Below are 17,364 nucleotides of genomic sequence, written 5' to 3'. Positions count from 1 at the left end.
CCCCGAGCGTCCTGGGCTCCCCACCATTTTGTGCCGTGGTCGCTACGCTAGTTTCCTGCCGGTGCCACAACGCCCCGTGCGCCCGGGCTCGCAGCGGAACCTCTGAAGGGGCTTTGATGGCGGAGAGTCAATCAGCGGCCGGGCTGGGGGACTTCGCATCCCTCGGTGGGGCCGCAAGCGCCGGCTCGGAGCCCGAGACGCGGCGGCTGAGCGAGCTGCGGGTCATCGACCTGCGCGCCGAGCTCAAGCGGCGCAACCTGGACACGGGCGGCAACAAGAGCGTCCTCATGGAGCGGCTGAGGAAGGTGGGGAGCGAGCCCCGCGGGAAGGGGCGGCGGAGGCTCATCCGGGCTCTTTGTCCCCGGCCCGAGCGGCCCCGGCGCATGCGCGACCGCTGAGGTACCGAGCGGGGACCGGGCCGTGGCCGCCCCCGCCGCGCCCCTTTCGCGGGGCTTCAGCAGCCCCCACGCAGCGCGGGCATCGCCGCGAGTGGCCCGCGGAGCCCCCCGGCCTCGCCTCTAAACACGGCGTGGTCCGGCAGCGGGAGGCGCGCGCCTCAGGCTGCCCCGGTGCCCGTAACCCCCGCGAGACCGGCGTGATGTTTCCCTCCCACACATCCTTAAAAGTTCATAGAAGGGAACGCCACCATAGATGTCCTGCTGCTGTCTCCAATAGGCTATTGAGGATGAAGGCGGCGATCCCGATGAAATTCCTGTGGCTGCAGAAGTGACCAACAAGAGACTGCCCAAAAGAGCTAGCAAAGGTACAGAGTACAGATAAATAGAGATTCTCGGTTTGCAAGTAGGTGATTTAAAAAAAAATGTATTTTAATGCATTTTTTCTTTTTTTTTTTTTTTGCCTTCATGGAAAGCTATAGAAGTTGGTCGCATTAGTCAGGGAGCATAAAGCTAACCAATAATATGACACAAGCTTCTAACTTGTTTTTTAACTGAAAGGTKTGTGGGTTTCAAGTGTATTTTTAGTACTCATGACCCTGAGTGCAGAGCAGTGCCAAGCAGAGGCAGCAGCTGCAGTGTAAGCTCCCATGGAAAGTGCTGCCAGTGCACATTAATCCTGATTTGCAGCACCCTGGGTACTAATTTTCTTACCATGACTATATGTGTTTGTTTCCATATATGTTTTGCTTTAAAAAAAGTACTAGAAGTACAGCAAGGGCATTCCATATGATAAGAAAGAGATTTTTGTGCTATCATTATAGGAGCTTTCTTTTAAATAGACGTTTTCCTGGAGAGTGTCATGTTTTCAGGTATTGCAGTGTTGTGGAATGAGAGTGTAGGTGTGACAAAACATAGTTGTTTGCCTAACTGTGCCATTCCTAGTGTACGCTCATGCCATTTACCTTCACTGAATGGTAAATTATCCTCAGTTATCTCCAGATAAAACTGGACTTCTAAACTGGGACATTAATCACTATTTGCTGAAGCAGACAGCCTTGAATAGCTAATTTAGCAAAAAGTGCAGATATTATGAAGTTTAGTATAGATAAAAATTGTTTCTTAGTTCAGTAATCCTGTTTTTAGGCAGAAAACCAGAAGAGGAAGGCATTGAAGACAATGGACTGGAAGAAAACTCCAGAGATGGGCAAGTAAGTGATACCGTGTTTGCAGTTACTAAGCACATGCATCATTGAAACCACAATGAATATAAATATACCCTTTCTCTTTCTATAGGAGGATATTGAAGCAAGCCTGGATACCTTGCAGGATATTGACATGATGGATATTAGTGTGTTAGATGAAGCTGAAATAGATAACGGCAGTGCTGTAGACTGTGGAGAGGACTATAGTCCCGATAACATTCTTGATTCACTGTCAGATCATAAAGACAATACTGATGCAGAAATGAAAGAGCTTCCAGATCAGCTAACAGAAAACGAAGTAAGTGATTCAAAGTCTCTACAATTTTCAGAAAGCAATAAGGGTATAGCCACACAAACAAGTTACTTCTGAGTAATATAGGACATGAATTTAATGTGGATTCAACTTCACATTAATTGCTCTGGTGTCCTACCCTTTAAAAGGTAAGTGTGCTTGAATCCATTGCAGACTTTAACTGTTCATGACTGCAGGGTCATAGCATGCTTTACCTTGTACTAACTTATTCCTCTGCTGTGAAAGTGATGCCATTGTTCTGGAATTGAAGGTAATAGATCTCGTTTCCCATTTACGTGTGTTTTGAAGAATGTATATACACAGAAATCCTTCCAAGTAGGCATTTCTGTATGTGAGGGGAGAGAGACAGATGTTTACCATGCAGAATTAATGTAGACATCGTTATATATGAATATGTGTATTATTTCATTATATACAAATATCATATATGAATATATGTATATATATGAATATATGTGTATAAGAATATATGTGTATTATTTCTCATTCTTGGGTAAAGTTCTAAAGTAGGAAGTTTGATATTTGAGATATTGGAAAATATTTCCTATATTATTCATATGGAAAAAGAATATAATAATATTTCACATTTTTTTCTTCTTCTGTAAGGAATATTCTGATTCCTTTTTTACTCTTTTAGGAAGATAATGATGAAATTGAAAACAATTTAGATGCCTCCTCTTCCGATCTAATTGAAATGAAGGTAAATTGAATGCGTAGCTGTATTTCAGATTAACAGTATTCACTCTGTGCTCATACTGCAAAAGAGCAAATGTGACAAAGTAAGATACTTTACCACTATCAGTACCGTAACTGATCCTACTCAGTTCTACCAAATTAAAAAGTCATTTGTTTGTTTTTTAGTTTGCTATCAAGACTTTCTCCTGCTCTGCCTCAGTTGCAAATAAAAATGTTTTTGCAACAGAATGAAAACCGTGCCCCAAAATAAAGTACTCCAAAAGTATTCTCATATYTCCCTTTCCTTTTGAAAAGGCACGCAATTTTGATTTTTCAAAAATGGTTTCATCTTTCTTTTGCCAGTTATATCTAATAGTACAAAGATGTAACATATTTTGTTGTTTTCATTCTGTAGTTGATGTGATACACAAGTGCTTTATTGCTCCATTTCTTTAACATTCTACATCAGCTACTAGGACACTACTGTCGCTGAAATTTTGATTTGGCTTAAGGTTGAAAAAAAAATTACATATGTGTGTGTATATATAAAAAATACTTCAAATATACTGTGAAAATCGGAATGCATTGTAGTAGGTGAGTTAGTTTGTAGCTTTAAATCTCTTGAGGACATTGGGTGATGGTCAGATTATTCTATTTTTCTATATTGCAATATACATTTACCGAGTCCTGATTCTGTGTTCATTTTCCCATACAGAAAACAGAGAGACTACACTTGGAGCCAGGTACTGTTAAAGAAAAACATATTCCTGTCTTTTCAACTAATACTTTTTAAACCATTAACTATTTGGAAAAAAAAAAAAGAAAAAGAAAAAAAAAAACAAAAAATATGTAATTTGTATTATTTTTATGATGAACAATCCAGATCATGCAGGGTCATAGAGATTGGAAACCCAATCATATCCCCAGATCTGTGAAGTAATGCTTGTCATCTTTGCAATACTTTCAGTGAAATGAAATGGTTTAAAAACCTGTTAAACTATATAAATGAATTTAGAGAAGCTAATCACAGTCTAAAAGCTAAAGATTCTGCTTGTAAACAGATCTTGTGATATTGCATACAGCTTAACTTTATAATTGAGTAGAGAGCAGTGAAAGCAGGAAAAAGATATCATAGGGCATTAAAAGTTAAAGTTTAGTTACTGGATACAGAAGAAAGAAGAGAGTTTCTTCCTGGAAATTCCATACAGATACTTTTCACTTTCTGGACTGCAAACACACTCATGCACCATCAGAAGATGCCCAGTTTTCWTGTTGGACTGTCTGCTAAAAGAATTTCACAGAAATTAGGAAATTGAACTTGCAATGCATTGATATGTTGAGTTAAGCACCTTGGACTTTGGAAGCTGTATAGAGAAGAAACAGCCATGAACGATTTCRTGAAGAATATGAAGGATGATGCGGAAGGTTTTTGTTAAGTCTGTGGGGGCATTTTTCTTCGGTGTAACGTGCTAGGGTTGATGCAGTAGTTTGTCAGCGTGCAGTTAGCRTGGTAGTTTTAAGACTGTGTACAGYAGGGTTTTCCAATCTCTGTGTAGCTTAGCAGTTCTCTTGGTGTTAGTGTGGCAGCCATGCCAGTTCCACATTTGTGATTGCTGTATTTCCCTGGTGATTAAATCTTGTGCCATTCTATTCCTGTTAAATCCGTAGAAAATGAGAAAATACTCGACATTTTGGGGGAAACTTGTAAATCTGAAGTACTTAATGAAGAAACTTCTGAAGTGGAGCAGCCACATGCACAGGAAGGCAGTAACGTGGCGTCAGGCAAGAGGCTCGTAGCCGAGGAAGAGGACGCTCTTGGAGCTGCTCATTTGGAGGAAGATGCTTTAGATTTGGACAGCAAGTCGTCCCAAGCTTTGGCAAGGAAGGAAGCAAAGCGTTTAGTTGTAGCAAAAGGGGAGACAAGTGAACAGACACTAGAGGAAGAGAACCCGGACTCTGACTGTGTAGGAGTAGAGAGCCTAAGCGAGGAGAGTAGCAAACGATGCCAAGGCGTGGAAGCGGCTAGTGGGGAAACAGCGGAAAAAGGCGCAGGTGCCGAAGGCAGAGCTAGCCAAGAAGATGGCAAGAGAAGAGAAGAGAAAGCTAATTCTGAGGAATCCCCTGCTACTAAAGAGTCCTCAAGCAGTGAGGGCGGTGATCAGAAAAAGAGGTTTGTTTTTTCTCCGTTCTAGACCAGATGCTATCTTTTTTTTTCCATTGGTCATTAAGTGATGCGCATAAGCTGTTTCCTTCAATTGGCCACCACGACTGATGAAATTGTAGCCTATTCCTAAAGAATCTGTTGTATTTCTCCTTGCACAGATCTTTAGTAAACACCGAGGGGTTGATTTCTTTCCTTCCTCAACCTTCAAAGGTTGTTCTCTTAAATTACTCTTTATTTTTATGCTTCCAAATAAAAGTCTTTTTAAGAATCTGACTTCCCTTATATCTTGTCAGATTTCTTAAATCAAGTATACAAAGGTGTGTTTTTGTTTGCAAACCTTTTTCTGGTAGGTATTTAATTTTAGCATTTTCATAATTTATAGTTGGTCGTTTTTCTTTCTGACTTGAATAACATGCTCTTTTGTCTTTAGCCCTGTTGAGGATGCAGATGCAAAGATGATCTCAAAAGATGAGAAAGGTATGTTTATTTTTAAAAATAARTATTACAAATCTTAAGTTTTTTTGTGCTAGATGATGTGTTTTAGAAGCAAAGTTTTCCCTGGTTTTATTCTAGTACATTTCTTGGAAAAAGAGAAATCAACTGGGTAATCATTGAAATCATGGAAAAGCTGGTTGGACGTGCTTGTCACGGTTGAGTTTATGGATGTGAGCCTAAGTCAATCATTCACCGCCCTTTGCCAGCTACTAGCTCCAATTCTCTTTCTCTCAAGCACCAGAGATATCTAGAAGATGAGCAACCTTCTTGTACTACCTAAGAAGTAATTTTGCTTTAGAGATTTGTGTGCCAGTGTTTGAGTTCATCCTGAATTCTTACTTATCACTAGGCCTTGATATAAAAAAAAACCCTAGCTCAGCTGTCAGATTGGGAGTTCTGCTGTTCTTATGTAGTTAAATGAAACCAGGACTTTCCTSGCTCCCACTGAAGTGATGGGCAAATTATTAGTACCTGAGTTAGAATCTGTGTGAGCTGAAATAGAGAGAGAGTTTTTCCTGCTTTCTTAACGATAAATGTCATTCCTTGAGARTTATGGTTAATCTGCATTTCATCACCATCCTTCTGGAGTCCTGGAGGGTAGGACACAAGGGTACTGACACTGTCTGCAGACCCTGCACATCTTCAGCCTTTTCTTATGAGTGCAGAGGTATTTGGATCTATTCAGACCAATTCTAAAGAGCCAACCAAACTATTTGAGTTAAGGCATCCCTGAAGAATGGCATAACATATTTCTGTAGCACCTATCAAAGATTGAAGATTCTTCTTTTAAAAAAGATGGACTTCAGTACTAATTGCCTTTAGGAATATGAAACACTTGAATTTTGTTTTGTTTCTTACTAGGTCATAGTGCTAACAGTTCTAATAGAAACTTTTGGGTGAGTGGACTTGCCTCCACTACCAGAGCTACAGATTTGAAGAACCTGTTCAGTAAATATGGGAAGGTAAGCCTTGACTCGCCTACCTCTTGAGAAGCTGAATGATCTAATTTAATAGATAGGTGCCAGAATTAGTTACTTTTCATGTACTGAGATAATTACTGAGTATTTTTCCAAAAACCATAAGACATATTTACAGATGACTTTATCAGCGGGTTGTATTTGGAGAAGGCTGTATGTGCTAGCAATGGATTACCACATATTTAACTAAAGAAATACCGTATTTATGAAGTACAACTATTTAAAATATGAAGCTTCTGTGAAATTGATTAATAGAAAATAAACTGTATTAAATCTATCTACATAAGTAAGCATCATTTAGGAAAAGACTTAGATAATTTATATGAGACTTTTGGAGCTAGGAATAAAGCGGATGAGAACCGGAGCTTGCACTTTTTGCTGTGAAATAGTGGTCATTACAATGAGGTTAATGCATTTTTCTTTTGTAAAGGTGGTGGGTGCAAAAGTGGTCACCAATGCTCGCAGTCCTGGGGCTCGCTGTTACGGTTTCGTTACGATGTCAACAGCTGAGGAAGCATCAAAATGTATTACCCATCTCCACAAAACAGAGTTACACGGGAAAATAATTTCCGTTGAAAAAGTGAGTAGTTCCTCAAAGATCTCTCTGCAGCATTAGATTGTACAAACAATTGAGACCAAGTTCTCAGATGCTGATGTGACAAATAAATTTCAGGCAAAAAATGAACCTACTGGGAGGAAGCCCATTGAAAAAAAAGAGGGTGACATGAAGAAAGAAGCRGCCAGTGAGAGGTACTGTTACCCAGATTCTTTGTAGATGTTTTGCTGTTGTTCAGTTTAGGTTGATTTGTCAGGAAAAACAAAGTTATGTTAAGAAATCTCAGCAGTAAATATGAAAAGACTTCATCTGTTCATCTTTCCAACTTTTACTGCGAGACATCACAGAATGCACACAGAACATATATACAGAATATATCACAGAAGATAATGCTGCTGTTGATGTTCATTCCCTCACTTTTATCTTTCCCTTAGGTACTTTAAGCTAGTCAATGGAATCTTGCATTTTGAAGCACGCCTTTTAATTTAGCTGCATTTGGTTTTCAGAAGAGATTATGGTGCTCTGTTGCCTTAAATTTATAGAAAAGCCAATCTGAGGATTTTTGATCAGTGTGTCACTGTTTCTTCTTTAGATCCTGTTCATGAGAACAGGAATTTCTGATGCTGATGCCAGCACAGTTCAACAGTCAGTTTTCCAAGATCCCTTTCCCGGAACGTGCTATTCTATAGCACTACAGKTTTTTTTTCCCCACTAGAGTATTAAAGAGGCTGAAAGACATAAAATCCTTTGCTTTAATTATTTGCTTATATAATAAATTCTGTCATTAGGATTCGTTTAGCACATTGGAACTCTACTTTGTTATTGTATTGCTAGCGTTTTTTCTCCTTTGTTTTTCTTTTCTCTTTCTCTATATTACTTTAATCTGGGTCAATATCTATCTATAGAGCTGGCAGTGTTAAAAGGGATGAGAAATCTGACCAAAAAGATGATTCTAAAAAAACAGAAGACAAAGATGAAAAAGAAAGAAAAGATAAAGATGAACTGAAGCCTGGTTCATCAGATCAGCCTAAAACTACCAAATCAGGTAATTTGGCCACTGTTTTTCTCTATTTCTTTTTCTCTGTTTCTCTTTTCAAAATGTAAAAGACGCAGATAAATGCGATCAGTTGGTAGCAGTTAGTTATTTTCAGATTGCTGGTTTGGGGAATGTTTTGAGGTTCTTGGGTGAAAATCTAAATAGTGAAATTTGCAGGGGTAGGGAGGGTAACATTATTTCATTTTGAACGCAAGTATTTGGAATAATAAAATTATTTTTGCAGAGAGAATTTAAGTGCCTGATTCGCATCTCAGAGTTTATGACTTCCACCACTGAAAGGAATGGCCTGTGTAACAGAGTTCTTTTCCTTCCCTCTGCCCTCTTTCCTTCCAACCTCAAATTTATTTAGGAAGTAAAGGAACAGAGAGAACAGTAGTAATGGATAAATCTAAAGGAGAACCTGTGATTAGTGTGAAAACATCAACTACGTCAAAAGACAGAGTAAGTAATGTTTCTGCAGAGGAACATATACAGAAGCTTTTCTTAGAAACAGATATTAAATCCTGCTGTTTGTCTGATGGGAGTTTCTATAATATGGATTGATGAGATCAGAATTAATAAACTACTTTTCATGTGGTTGATACCGTATTCAGCAATGAAATCCAGCCAAATTAAATGAGGGCATCTAAGTCTTCTGTGTTAGTCTATGATGTTTCTGCCATGTGAAAAAAGCTTTGGCACATACGTATGGATGGAAATACTTCTTAGAGCATCATTTGTTACCGTTTTCCTTTCGTAAATGTACTCCCTTAAGTTTTTCTATTTCAATATTAAATACAGAGCGTTAAGAGTCAGGATCGCAAATCAGAGAGCAGAGAGAGACAAGGCATTGTGCCGTTTGACAAAATCAAAGCACAACGGAAAATGAGAGAGGCAGAACAGCGCCGGTAAGAGCAACAGTGAAATTGCTTGTTTGGTTCCTTTTGTTCTTTTTTTCCTTTTCTTTTTCACTCCTAGAGTGAGGATAATTTTCTTGTCAGTGATTAAGAAATGAACAGTTTTCTACTTTGTCTTCCATTCATAATTAGCTATATGTTTGTGGATCATCTGCCTATTGGACTGGAAAGGCACGGATTGTTTGCACTATTGTTTTGAATATTAAGCCTGAAATTCTTTGGTCTTTTTTTCCATTTTGTACATGTTGGGATTTAGTGTGGTTAAATATGCTGCTATCCTTAGCAGAGAGTCCATTTGAGTAGAGAAATAATCATTACGACCTCCCTGCACTCAAATATACTTGGAAAAGTGCCAGGAGAAGGGTTCTCTTTCTCAAAGCAAGACCTGGCCTAGTTACATTCAAAGTCTCCATGGCATTTGAAATAAAACAAGGTCAAGATTTTTATATTTGCATCTGTGGATAAATTGTGGGATTTTTCAACAACTGCTCAAAGTTTCCACTTAGGTTTTTAACTAAAAGGATTCAAGTAATTAACTAAAACTGGGGATATTTTTTCCCCTTTTCATGGTGTTTAATAGGAGATAGAGGTGATAGTGGCGATGCTGCACATTCCTTGCTAAAGCTATGATCTGAATTCCATGCTGAGGCGTTTTCCAGTCATTGCAGAACTTTGCAGCTTATCTAAGGAAAGCTGAATTGGACAGAGGAAATGGAGAAAGGAAAGCTTACCTATCCAAATAGATTTCTGAGCTGTAGTGGAGCCCCTTTCCCCGCTTTTGCCTTTCTTGCTTCCGTAGAGTTTGAAGTTCGATTTGAATAGAAGGCAATAGCTTGAGACATTTGATTTCAAATTCTCATAGCTGCACAGGGTGATTTTTCCCCACATATGGATACTTAGGGAGCAATACATCCCATTCCAAATAAAGTAATTCGTGTGTATGTTAAGTGTCTGCCCTTTCTGCTTCCCTCCTCTACATCAAACTTAAATGAATTGACCCAACTTTGCATTTATTGTGAGTTTAATCTCCCTTTCCATTAAACTTAATGTATTTGTGGAAATACTACATCTGTACCCATTCTTTTCTGTTGAAATAGCACACGTGAGCGTCGGGAAAGACAGCAGCACCTGCAGACTATCCGGGAACGAGAAGAAAGGGAGAGGCTCGAGATTGCTCGTGAGAGACTGGAAATTGAAAGGCAGCGTCTGGAGCGGGAGCGAATGGAGAGGGAGAGACTGGAGAGAGAAAGAATGCACATAGAGCAYGAAAGGAGGAGGGAGCAGGACCGCATTCAGAGAGAGCGCGAGGAGCTGCGGCGCCAGCACGAGCAGCTGCGCTACGAGCAGGAACGGCGCTCGGCAATGAGAAGGCCGTATGACATAGATGGCAGGTAGAGCGAGCACGTACAGGTGGAAATCGTGTTGCTGCTAGGGGCTGTCAGCTGCGTTATGAAAAGTTGCCTTTCTCCTCCCGTATTCTCTCAGCTTCCAGTATTCTGCAGTGGTCAGTTGCGTTGGGATGGCCACATTTAATAATCCCAACAATCCACATCCACCTCACTGAATTTGCCCCTTTTTGAACTAYGTGCTTCTGTCTTGCATGGTTTGGAGGGAGAGAACAATTTCAAAATTCACTGTCTTGACTAAAATGATGAAATAATGATCTCTCTCTTAGGAGAGATGACCCATACTGGCCAGAAGCAAAACGTATGTCAATGAATGATAGATACCACTCAGATTTCAGTCGCCAGGATCGCTTCCATGACTTCGATCATCGGGATCGTGGCCGGTACCAAGACCATTCAATAGACAGGTTGGTGTTACACCTTCACTGTGCTGCCCAAAGGCAAAAATGTATTTAATGTTGTGTTCTGCTGTCTTTTCTGTACTGTTTGTCTTTTGAAATCCTATATAACTTTGTATTTCCAAAGAGATCTGTACTATCCTATGAGTTAAACCTTTCACCTGAACCTGCTTGTTCAGGTTGTTCCGCTTGTGATGCTGCTTCAAACTTTTCTTGGTAGCATTCTGGAAAAAAATAACTAATGCTTTAGATGCCTCGCATTTTTTCACCAGGAACCTGTCTAAACTGAGAATATTGTTTTATACTTTAGGATTTAGTGTGTTTTCCTGCAAGCTCAAGTGTGTCATAGCTTCCATATATTCCAGCTGTTTGTTAGCATTACATGGAAGCAGGATTTTCTGTCTGAGAGTCTTGCACTAATTGGGTTGTTATAGACTGCTGTRTATTTTGCTAATGGAATAACAGAATCTCATTTGACTTGGCTGTTTGCAGGAGAGATGGATCGAGAACAATGATGGGAGATCGGGATGGACAAGTGAGTTGCTTTTAGAGACTTGCTTTAGAAAACTAAAAAATGTCTCTCTCCATTATAAACATATTTCAGGTTTTTTTCAATTTCAACCCATTCTTGTTAAAAAAAACCCGTAACCACTAAATTATGCAGATTGAAATACATATCCTTTATAAGAATATTGTCCTTTTTTGTAGGTGAGGATGAGATATAGTTTGAATATTTGTTGATGATGAAAATCAGAGAGAGTTATTTTGACATGCTGTAAATGAAACAAGCACAGCATGCCAAAAGAGATAGAATAATTGCAAATAGTTATGGGGAAAACGCAGCTGTACAAAATACCCAGGGAGGTGAATACACAGGTCTCAGAGGAGGCCTCRCCCTACTAGGTCATTTGGAAATAATGGCAAAATTGATCAAGAAGTCGGCAGTTCCTTGAGTGGGTGGGAGGAAAAGGGGAAGACTTTGGGGGCAGAGGGAAGCAGAGAGAGGGGTTTCTGTGAAGTCTTGGAATCCTCARATGTTGATGGCTGCGCTCTGAGGTTGGAGGAATTGCAGCTACGTTGCTTCTAACCATTACGGAGTCAGAGCTGGRCATTTCTAAAACATTCCTTGTCTTTTAGCATTATCCAGATGAGCGTCACGGAGGGCCAGACCGGCATTCAAGGGATTCTCGGGAGAGCTGGGGAGGCTACGGATCTGACAGAAGGATGAGTGAAAGCAGAGGGATCCCCCCCCAGTCCCGGTTAGTGGGCATGGGAATGGTTTGGGCTTTTTGTTGTTCTCTTATCTACCTGGTGAATATTTTTACCTGTAAAGGTTGGATTTTGAGAGCACAGTTTTACTTTATCCAAGTTTTAAACCCCTGAGTCTGTTCTTGGATGGACAACGAATGAGTATTTCCTTAAATTACCTTTGTATCCAAATGGCACGGTATTTTACTTCAAATAGGATGATTTTGCATCAAAATGGCATCCTGGCTTGATTTTTTTAAACAACATCAGATCTGAAAAGTTMTCATGGTTTCAATTAACTTTTGCTTATGTTTCTGTTAAGGCTTCACATTTTCATGGTAGTCTTTATGGTTTGTAATTTGTWTTTATTGGCAGGACCATCCTATCAACCTTTGAAAGGAAAATAAGTCAGTAAAAGTTCTGTGCTTTTTTAAATTCTCTAACTAAACTGGCCTACAAAATACAACAAAAGTAATGTGATGGTCAAAACAGCAAAATAAGGCAAGAAAGAGTCTGAGGCATCAAAATAGGTTGAAGTGGGTTAAGAATATCCTGTTTCCTTGTGTACCMGGGCAGGGGGATTGTGTAGATAGCCAGTTACTAAGACTTGATTAACATGATGTCCAAAATAAATACAGGATAGGTGTACATCTTGGTGAAAACTTTGAATCTGTTTGTGACTGTGGTGGTCTATTTTGTATGCTYCAGAGCATAAAGTGACACGGATTTAATACCTTTGCAGGGATGGACGTGACTGGGGAGATCACGGTCGAAAGTTTGAAGGACATCAGGATCGTTCCTGGCAAAGCAATGTGGATGGAGGAATGATAGGACGGGATCACGAAAGGTGGCAAGGTATGCTTGTGCACGGGAGCTCCCTGAGTATGCCACCTGTAGCTGAAATTACAGGCATTATTCGTCTTGGGAGAGAAATTGAGGTTGTTCCTGTGGCTCTAAAGGAAGCGTTTGAACTCTTGTAGGTGGAGGTAGAGGCAGACCCGGCCACGTGATGCATCGTGGAGGCATGTCGGGGTAAGAACGTTCTGAGGAACAGAGCACTCCTCGTTCCAACTTCCCTTCCCCTTACAGGACATCTCTTATACTGAAATTATCAAAAAAAAAAAAGATGCGTTTTTTTTCTTTTTCTACCTGATTTGTTATTTGGATGCCAGGGAATTAAAAAATATTCCCATGCTTTTTATCTATTGTATCTTATTCAAAAGATTGAAAAATTATGCAGGAGGGGTAAAACCTGCATTTTTCAGCCTAACAGCTGAAGTCACAAGAGAGAATTAAAATACTGAATCTCTCTCTTTTTTTTCCCCTCTTTCTCCCCTCTCCCCCTGCTTTTAGGCGGGGAGGTTTCATGCAAGGTGGCAACCAAAGCCAGATGATGCATGGCGGAATGCAAGGAGAAGGATTTGCTGGCCAAGAGAGAGCAAACAGACCCAATGATCCACGTTTCAACCGTCGCTACTGAATGTGTTTTAATTTTTAATGCAAGATGGCAACAGAAACAAATCTGTTACCCAGGGTTACCATTAATCGTAACTTACGGGTTACTTTAAGTGTAATTTTTTTAAGCTGCTGCCATATTATATATCCTTAAGCCAATGTGAACTCATTTGTTTTGTAATGTGTTGTTCATATCCCATTTAAAAATGTTTGTTAATGAAGCATTCCATTTTCCATTAATAAAAACAGTTTACAGTTAATTGCTTTGTTTCAGAAGTCACTGAGAGGGGAGCTCGGGAAACCTCCACCTTGGGCTGCCTCAGCTATATGTTAAACCATATAACATTTTTTTTGTTTGCTTTACAGCTCTCCCCTTGTGTGTTCAGTAGGAGCTCCCTGAACTACMCCTGACATATTTTGTTACTTTATAAATCTTAAAATTAATCTACAAATTCATGCAAGAATTTTAGTTGACTGCAAATGTCAGYTTGAACAGCCTGTTGCTGCAAAATAGGATTTACGATCCTGGAGGACAGGGAATTTGCACTATTTGAGGAGCCTAAAGAAGTCTGTGACCCTGACCACTGCAGGGATGACAACCTACCTGCTTCTTACGCACAAGAAGGGTAGTTTTTCAGCTGGGGAGAAAACAGTTCCAATAGAATTCTTTTGACCTACGAGAATTCTCAACCTACATTCACATTCTTGTGATGTTTTTTCCCTTTATGTCTCCTTATTTTTGATTACTGCATCTGAAAATCAGATTTAAGTAAGGATAAAGAGATTCTTGCCTCTAGCTTTTTATTTATTTATTTATTTAAACTGCACCTGCTTCTTATCCACCTAGATGGCCCCACTGAGCACACAGGATTCTAAAAATGGTGATGGTCACTTAACCAGCGGCAGAACAGGCAGCGGTTTCSTGTAGCTCTTGTTAGCGTTCTGCATCACAGGATTATAAAAACGTCCTGCTGTTTTGCCATTAGTAAGTACTGCAACTAGCACTAGCAATTCCCATTTCTGAGGCAAGGTCACAGACAATTGGAAAGCAGCTTTTATATAAATAAKGTTCTCTTTGCCCAAAAGATCACTGTTGTGTTGGTGTCTTTGAATTTGTTAATTCTTTTAGATTTGTTTTGAATTACAACATTCACCTTCAAGATCAATTCAGATACAGAAACACCTGTTTGGATGGCAAATTTGGAAGTTTTCAAACCGGGATTATATAGAATATATAGTACAGAATCACTAATCACTAGAATGGTACAAAAAAATAACTGTAGCCTGTGAGCTAAAATCAACCCAAATACAAAGAGAAGGTCCAAAGTCTTTTATTGTAGCCCTTGCATGGTCGAGCTGCCCTCTCACAGTCTATGCAGCATCCTCAAGGCAAGAGAGCACGAGGACAGCCGTGAAACCTGGAAAATGTTCATTTGAGAAGCTCCTTCACGTACTTCCAGCCTTCCACGGTGTATTCACAGGCCTTGGTGGGAGCTACAGACAGGGCAGACATGACTGTCTGCACTCCTGCAAGGAGAGCAGAGCACAGTTAGCCCAGGGGCATCGTTCAAGCCAAAGTTAATAACGGGACTCTAGCAGCAGGGATCTCTTTAAATTCAGCCAGAAAACTGAGCTTTATTTCAGCAGCTTTCAAAAACACTGAGGCCTGAACAATCCTTAAATTTTACTGTCTCGACAGACCCTAAACCACAGGAATTCTAACTTCATGATCAGCACAAGGGATAGAGAATTACAAGATTAAAACAACTGCAACTTGTCTTCAGTTTCTTTTTATTCYTGGCCCTGCCACAGACTCTGTGGATGGTTTTGGACAAGTCCCAGCATGGACTGTGTTTCCCCTCATTTACATGACRTCAATTTGTTGTACCACACAAATTCTGAATTAACTTACTAGGCATTTATAACATCCCTGGTCCTTCAAGCAGGTTCTCTATAAAGCTAGCAGCAATAAGAACACTCATCCCTTCTGAAAAGATCAGAACTTGATTTCAGATATACTAATACCATTAGGACTTATACACGCTTTAACCTTCACCTAAAGGCTGGGTGTTTTCACAAGTGATTGTTTCTTTATTTTTTAAATCCCTCTGGTTTTCYCATTCAGTATCTTCACTAATGAATTACCCTATTGGTGCATAAGCTGTATCTATGTAATTCCTTGGCCCCAGCCCAATGCTTCTTTCACCAGATCAGAGCATCTACTGGCCCTGCTTCACTATTGAGTTTATGAGGACAGTATCAAAGCAAGACTTGAGGTTAATATCATTTTCACCCCTTGCTCCATTTCACAATTTACTGAGAAATTATTTTACCTTTATTCCAGGAGTTAGAGGGAGAAAAGTCAAATTTTGGAGTGGGTGGAAGCTACAAAAGAAACAGAGACAAAACTATCAATTATAACACAATCCACCTTGGAGAAGCCTCTTAGATCTCAAAGAGGTGTCTAGCCTTCCTAAGCTCCAAAAGGGTCAGACGTGGCTTAAAGTCTCGTCTTTACCTATTACACAGAACAAGGTAGTGGCTGAAGGCACCATTCATCCCTYGGGTGCTCTTGAAAAAACATCCTTGCAACTTCCTGAGTTGTCCTAAAAACTGCATATTAATCCACGATGGTCTGCACCATGGAAAGCATTTCTCAAACCTTCAAACRCTCCTATTCTCTTCCTATTCTGAGGATTCTTAAAACTAAGGATTACTCAAAGATAAGGGACTATTCAGTAATTTGTATTCAGCTTGACTGTTAGGAGCTTTGTAAAGCAGTTCTTTAAGGAAGAGAATCTTTTCATTAATTTCTGAAAAGCTCGTAGATATTCTGGYAAATTCTCCAGCACTACCTGTGTAGTGTCTACACCACTGCTAGGTAGTGTCACCAGTACACAGTGTCACCACTACACAGTGACACATCTCTGGATGGGCTTTCTACCTCTTCTTTCAAACAAGCTCTATGACCAATTGCTCTCACCTAGGTTTAAAACCTGTTTCTTCCTCCGTTTCAATCCTTAAAACATCCCCAGTGCAAACTCCAGACTGAACAGCAACCCCCCTGTCAACACCATTAAAAGCAGACTATTTTTCCCGGTGCTTTCAGCGCAGGTTTGCGGACTCGAGGAGCCCGCCCAGCCCTCACCTCCCAGCCCACGTAACTCGTCCATTCCTGCACGGCGGGTGGAAGAGCTTCCTGGGCTTTCCGGAGGGCTTCGGCACCTTGCGCCCCGCTGCCCAGCAGCCCCTGGTCGTAGGCCATGTAGACGGCGGCTCCGGCCAGGCTCCCCTTGAGCACGAACCTGAAAGAGGCAAAAGCAGAAGCCGCTCAGCTCCTATCACACATATGGCTCAGTTCATACCGCGCATATCGGGGTGCCTTGCCCAGGAAAAGTTGCCTTTTCCAGCTCTCACACTCAAAAAAGCAGCATTTGCATCTACAGAGCAGGCGGAAGGTCGCAAATGTTTTATTGCAATGTCTTATTACTGCCGAAAAATAAAGCCAGGAGGAAGGCATCTAGCCAGGCTCCCTTTCTGGATGGGTATTTCCTATCGGCCACTCTCCACCACAACCAAGTTCGCGTATAATCCGGGGTACTTTTGAAGAGAAAAGAAACGTGAACGGATCAAAATGTGCCGCTTGGAAAAGCTGGAAAACCGTGACAAGAACTCTTAAAAAATGGGAATAAGGAATTTAACCGTAGTAACTACTCAGACCAACTTGCCAGAGGCCAGACTTGCCAGACAATCTCTTCTTAGGCCCCTCAGAGCCCCGTTAACATCAACCGGCACCGGCTCYTGCCCTTAACGGGTTCCCCGCAGCCCCACGGCGCGCACACCGGCACCGCTCCACGAGCGGCGGGGAGCATCTGAGCGCGTTTGTTTATCTCACTCTAGGTGAGGGCCGGCTTTGCGGGACAACCACGGGCAGCGCTGGAGGCGAATGCGGGGGGCTCGTCCGGAACGGAGGCCGCTCCGTCGCTCCGGTCCCGCCGGGACGGGCCGAGGGCCCCGCGGTCCTTCCCGCGGCCCCGCGGCGCAGCCCGCGGCCCGGCCGAGCGCGAGGGCGGCCGCGCGGGGACTCACTTGACGACGGGCAGCAGGCGGGCGGCCATGACTCC

General features: G+C 41.2%; 2 protein-coding genes across 2 annotated transcripts; one reads left to right on the top strand and one right to left on the bottom strand.

The window, feature by feature from the left end:
• Window positions 1–12: 12 nt before the first annotated feature.
• On the top strand, window positions 13–13,476 carry LOC112946806 (scaffold attachment factor B1-like). Its single transcript, XM_026038751.1, has 21 exons — window positions 13–305; window positions 676–763; window positions 1,542–1,606; window positions 1,692–1,898; window positions 2,551–2,613; window positions 3,304–3,331; window positions 4,257–4,758; window positions 5,183–5,229; window positions 6,109–6,209; window positions 6,655–6,804; window positions 6,898–6,974; window positions 7,686–7,825; window positions 8,187–8,278; window positions 8,618–8,724; window positions 9,831–10,124; window positions 10,409–10,546; window positions 11,030–11,072; window positions 11,675–11,796; window positions 12,528–12,640; window positions 12,766–12,817; window positions 13,139–13,476. The coding sequence occupies exons 1-21, from the start codon at window positions 117–119 to the stop codon at window positions 13,263–13,265; spliced, it is 2,745 nt and encodes a 914-aa protein (XP_025894536.1). The 5' UTR covers window positions 13–116; the 3' UTR covers window positions 13,266–13,476.
• A 1,079-nt stretch (window positions 13,477–14,555) lies between these two features.
• Window positions 14,556–17,358, bottom strand: CUNH19orf70 (chromosome unknown C19orf70 homolog). Its single transcript, XM_026038752.1, has 4 exons — window positions 17,330–17,358; window positions 16,389–16,545; window positions 15,574–15,625; window positions 14,556–14,767 (listed from the first exon to the last, which is right to left on the bottom strand). Exons 1-4 carry the CDS (start codon window positions 17,356–17,358, stop codon window positions 14,670–14,672), a joined length of 336 nt encoding a protein of 111 aa, XP_025894537.1. The 3' UTR covers window positions 14,556–14,669.
• Window positions 17,359–17,364: the final 6 nt, after the last annotated feature.

The sequence above is a fragment of the Nothoprocta perdicaria genome, unplaced genomic scaffold (assembly GCF_003342845.1).
Source record: "Nothoprocta perdicaria isolate Ctin4 unplaced genomic scaffold, notPer1 scaffold_218, whole genome shotgun sequence".
Taxonomy (NCBI): Eukaryota; Metazoa; Chordata; class Aves; order Tinamiformes; family Tinamidae; genus Nothoprocta; species Nothoprocta perdicaria.
The sequence above is the reverse complement of the archived record's forward strand: the minus strand, read 5'-3'. Positions and strand labels throughout refer to the sequence as shown.

What these genes read in the sequence shown, in the direction of transcription:
- CUNH19orf70 (XM_026038752.1), bottom strand. Translation starts at nt 17,358, where the DNA reads ATGGCCGCCCGCCTGCTGCCCGTCGTCAA. An exon ending in CGCCTGCTGCCCGTCGTCAA is followed by an intron (nt 16,546 to 17,329) that starts GTGAGTCCCCGC and finishes TGCCTCTTTCAG; the next exon opens with GTTCGTGCTCAAGGGGAGCC. An exon ending in CGAGTTACGTGGGCTGGGAG is followed by an intron (nt 15,626 to 16,388) that starts GTGAGGGCTGGG and finishes TTTCTTTTGTAG; the next exon opens with CTTCCACCCACTCCAAAATT.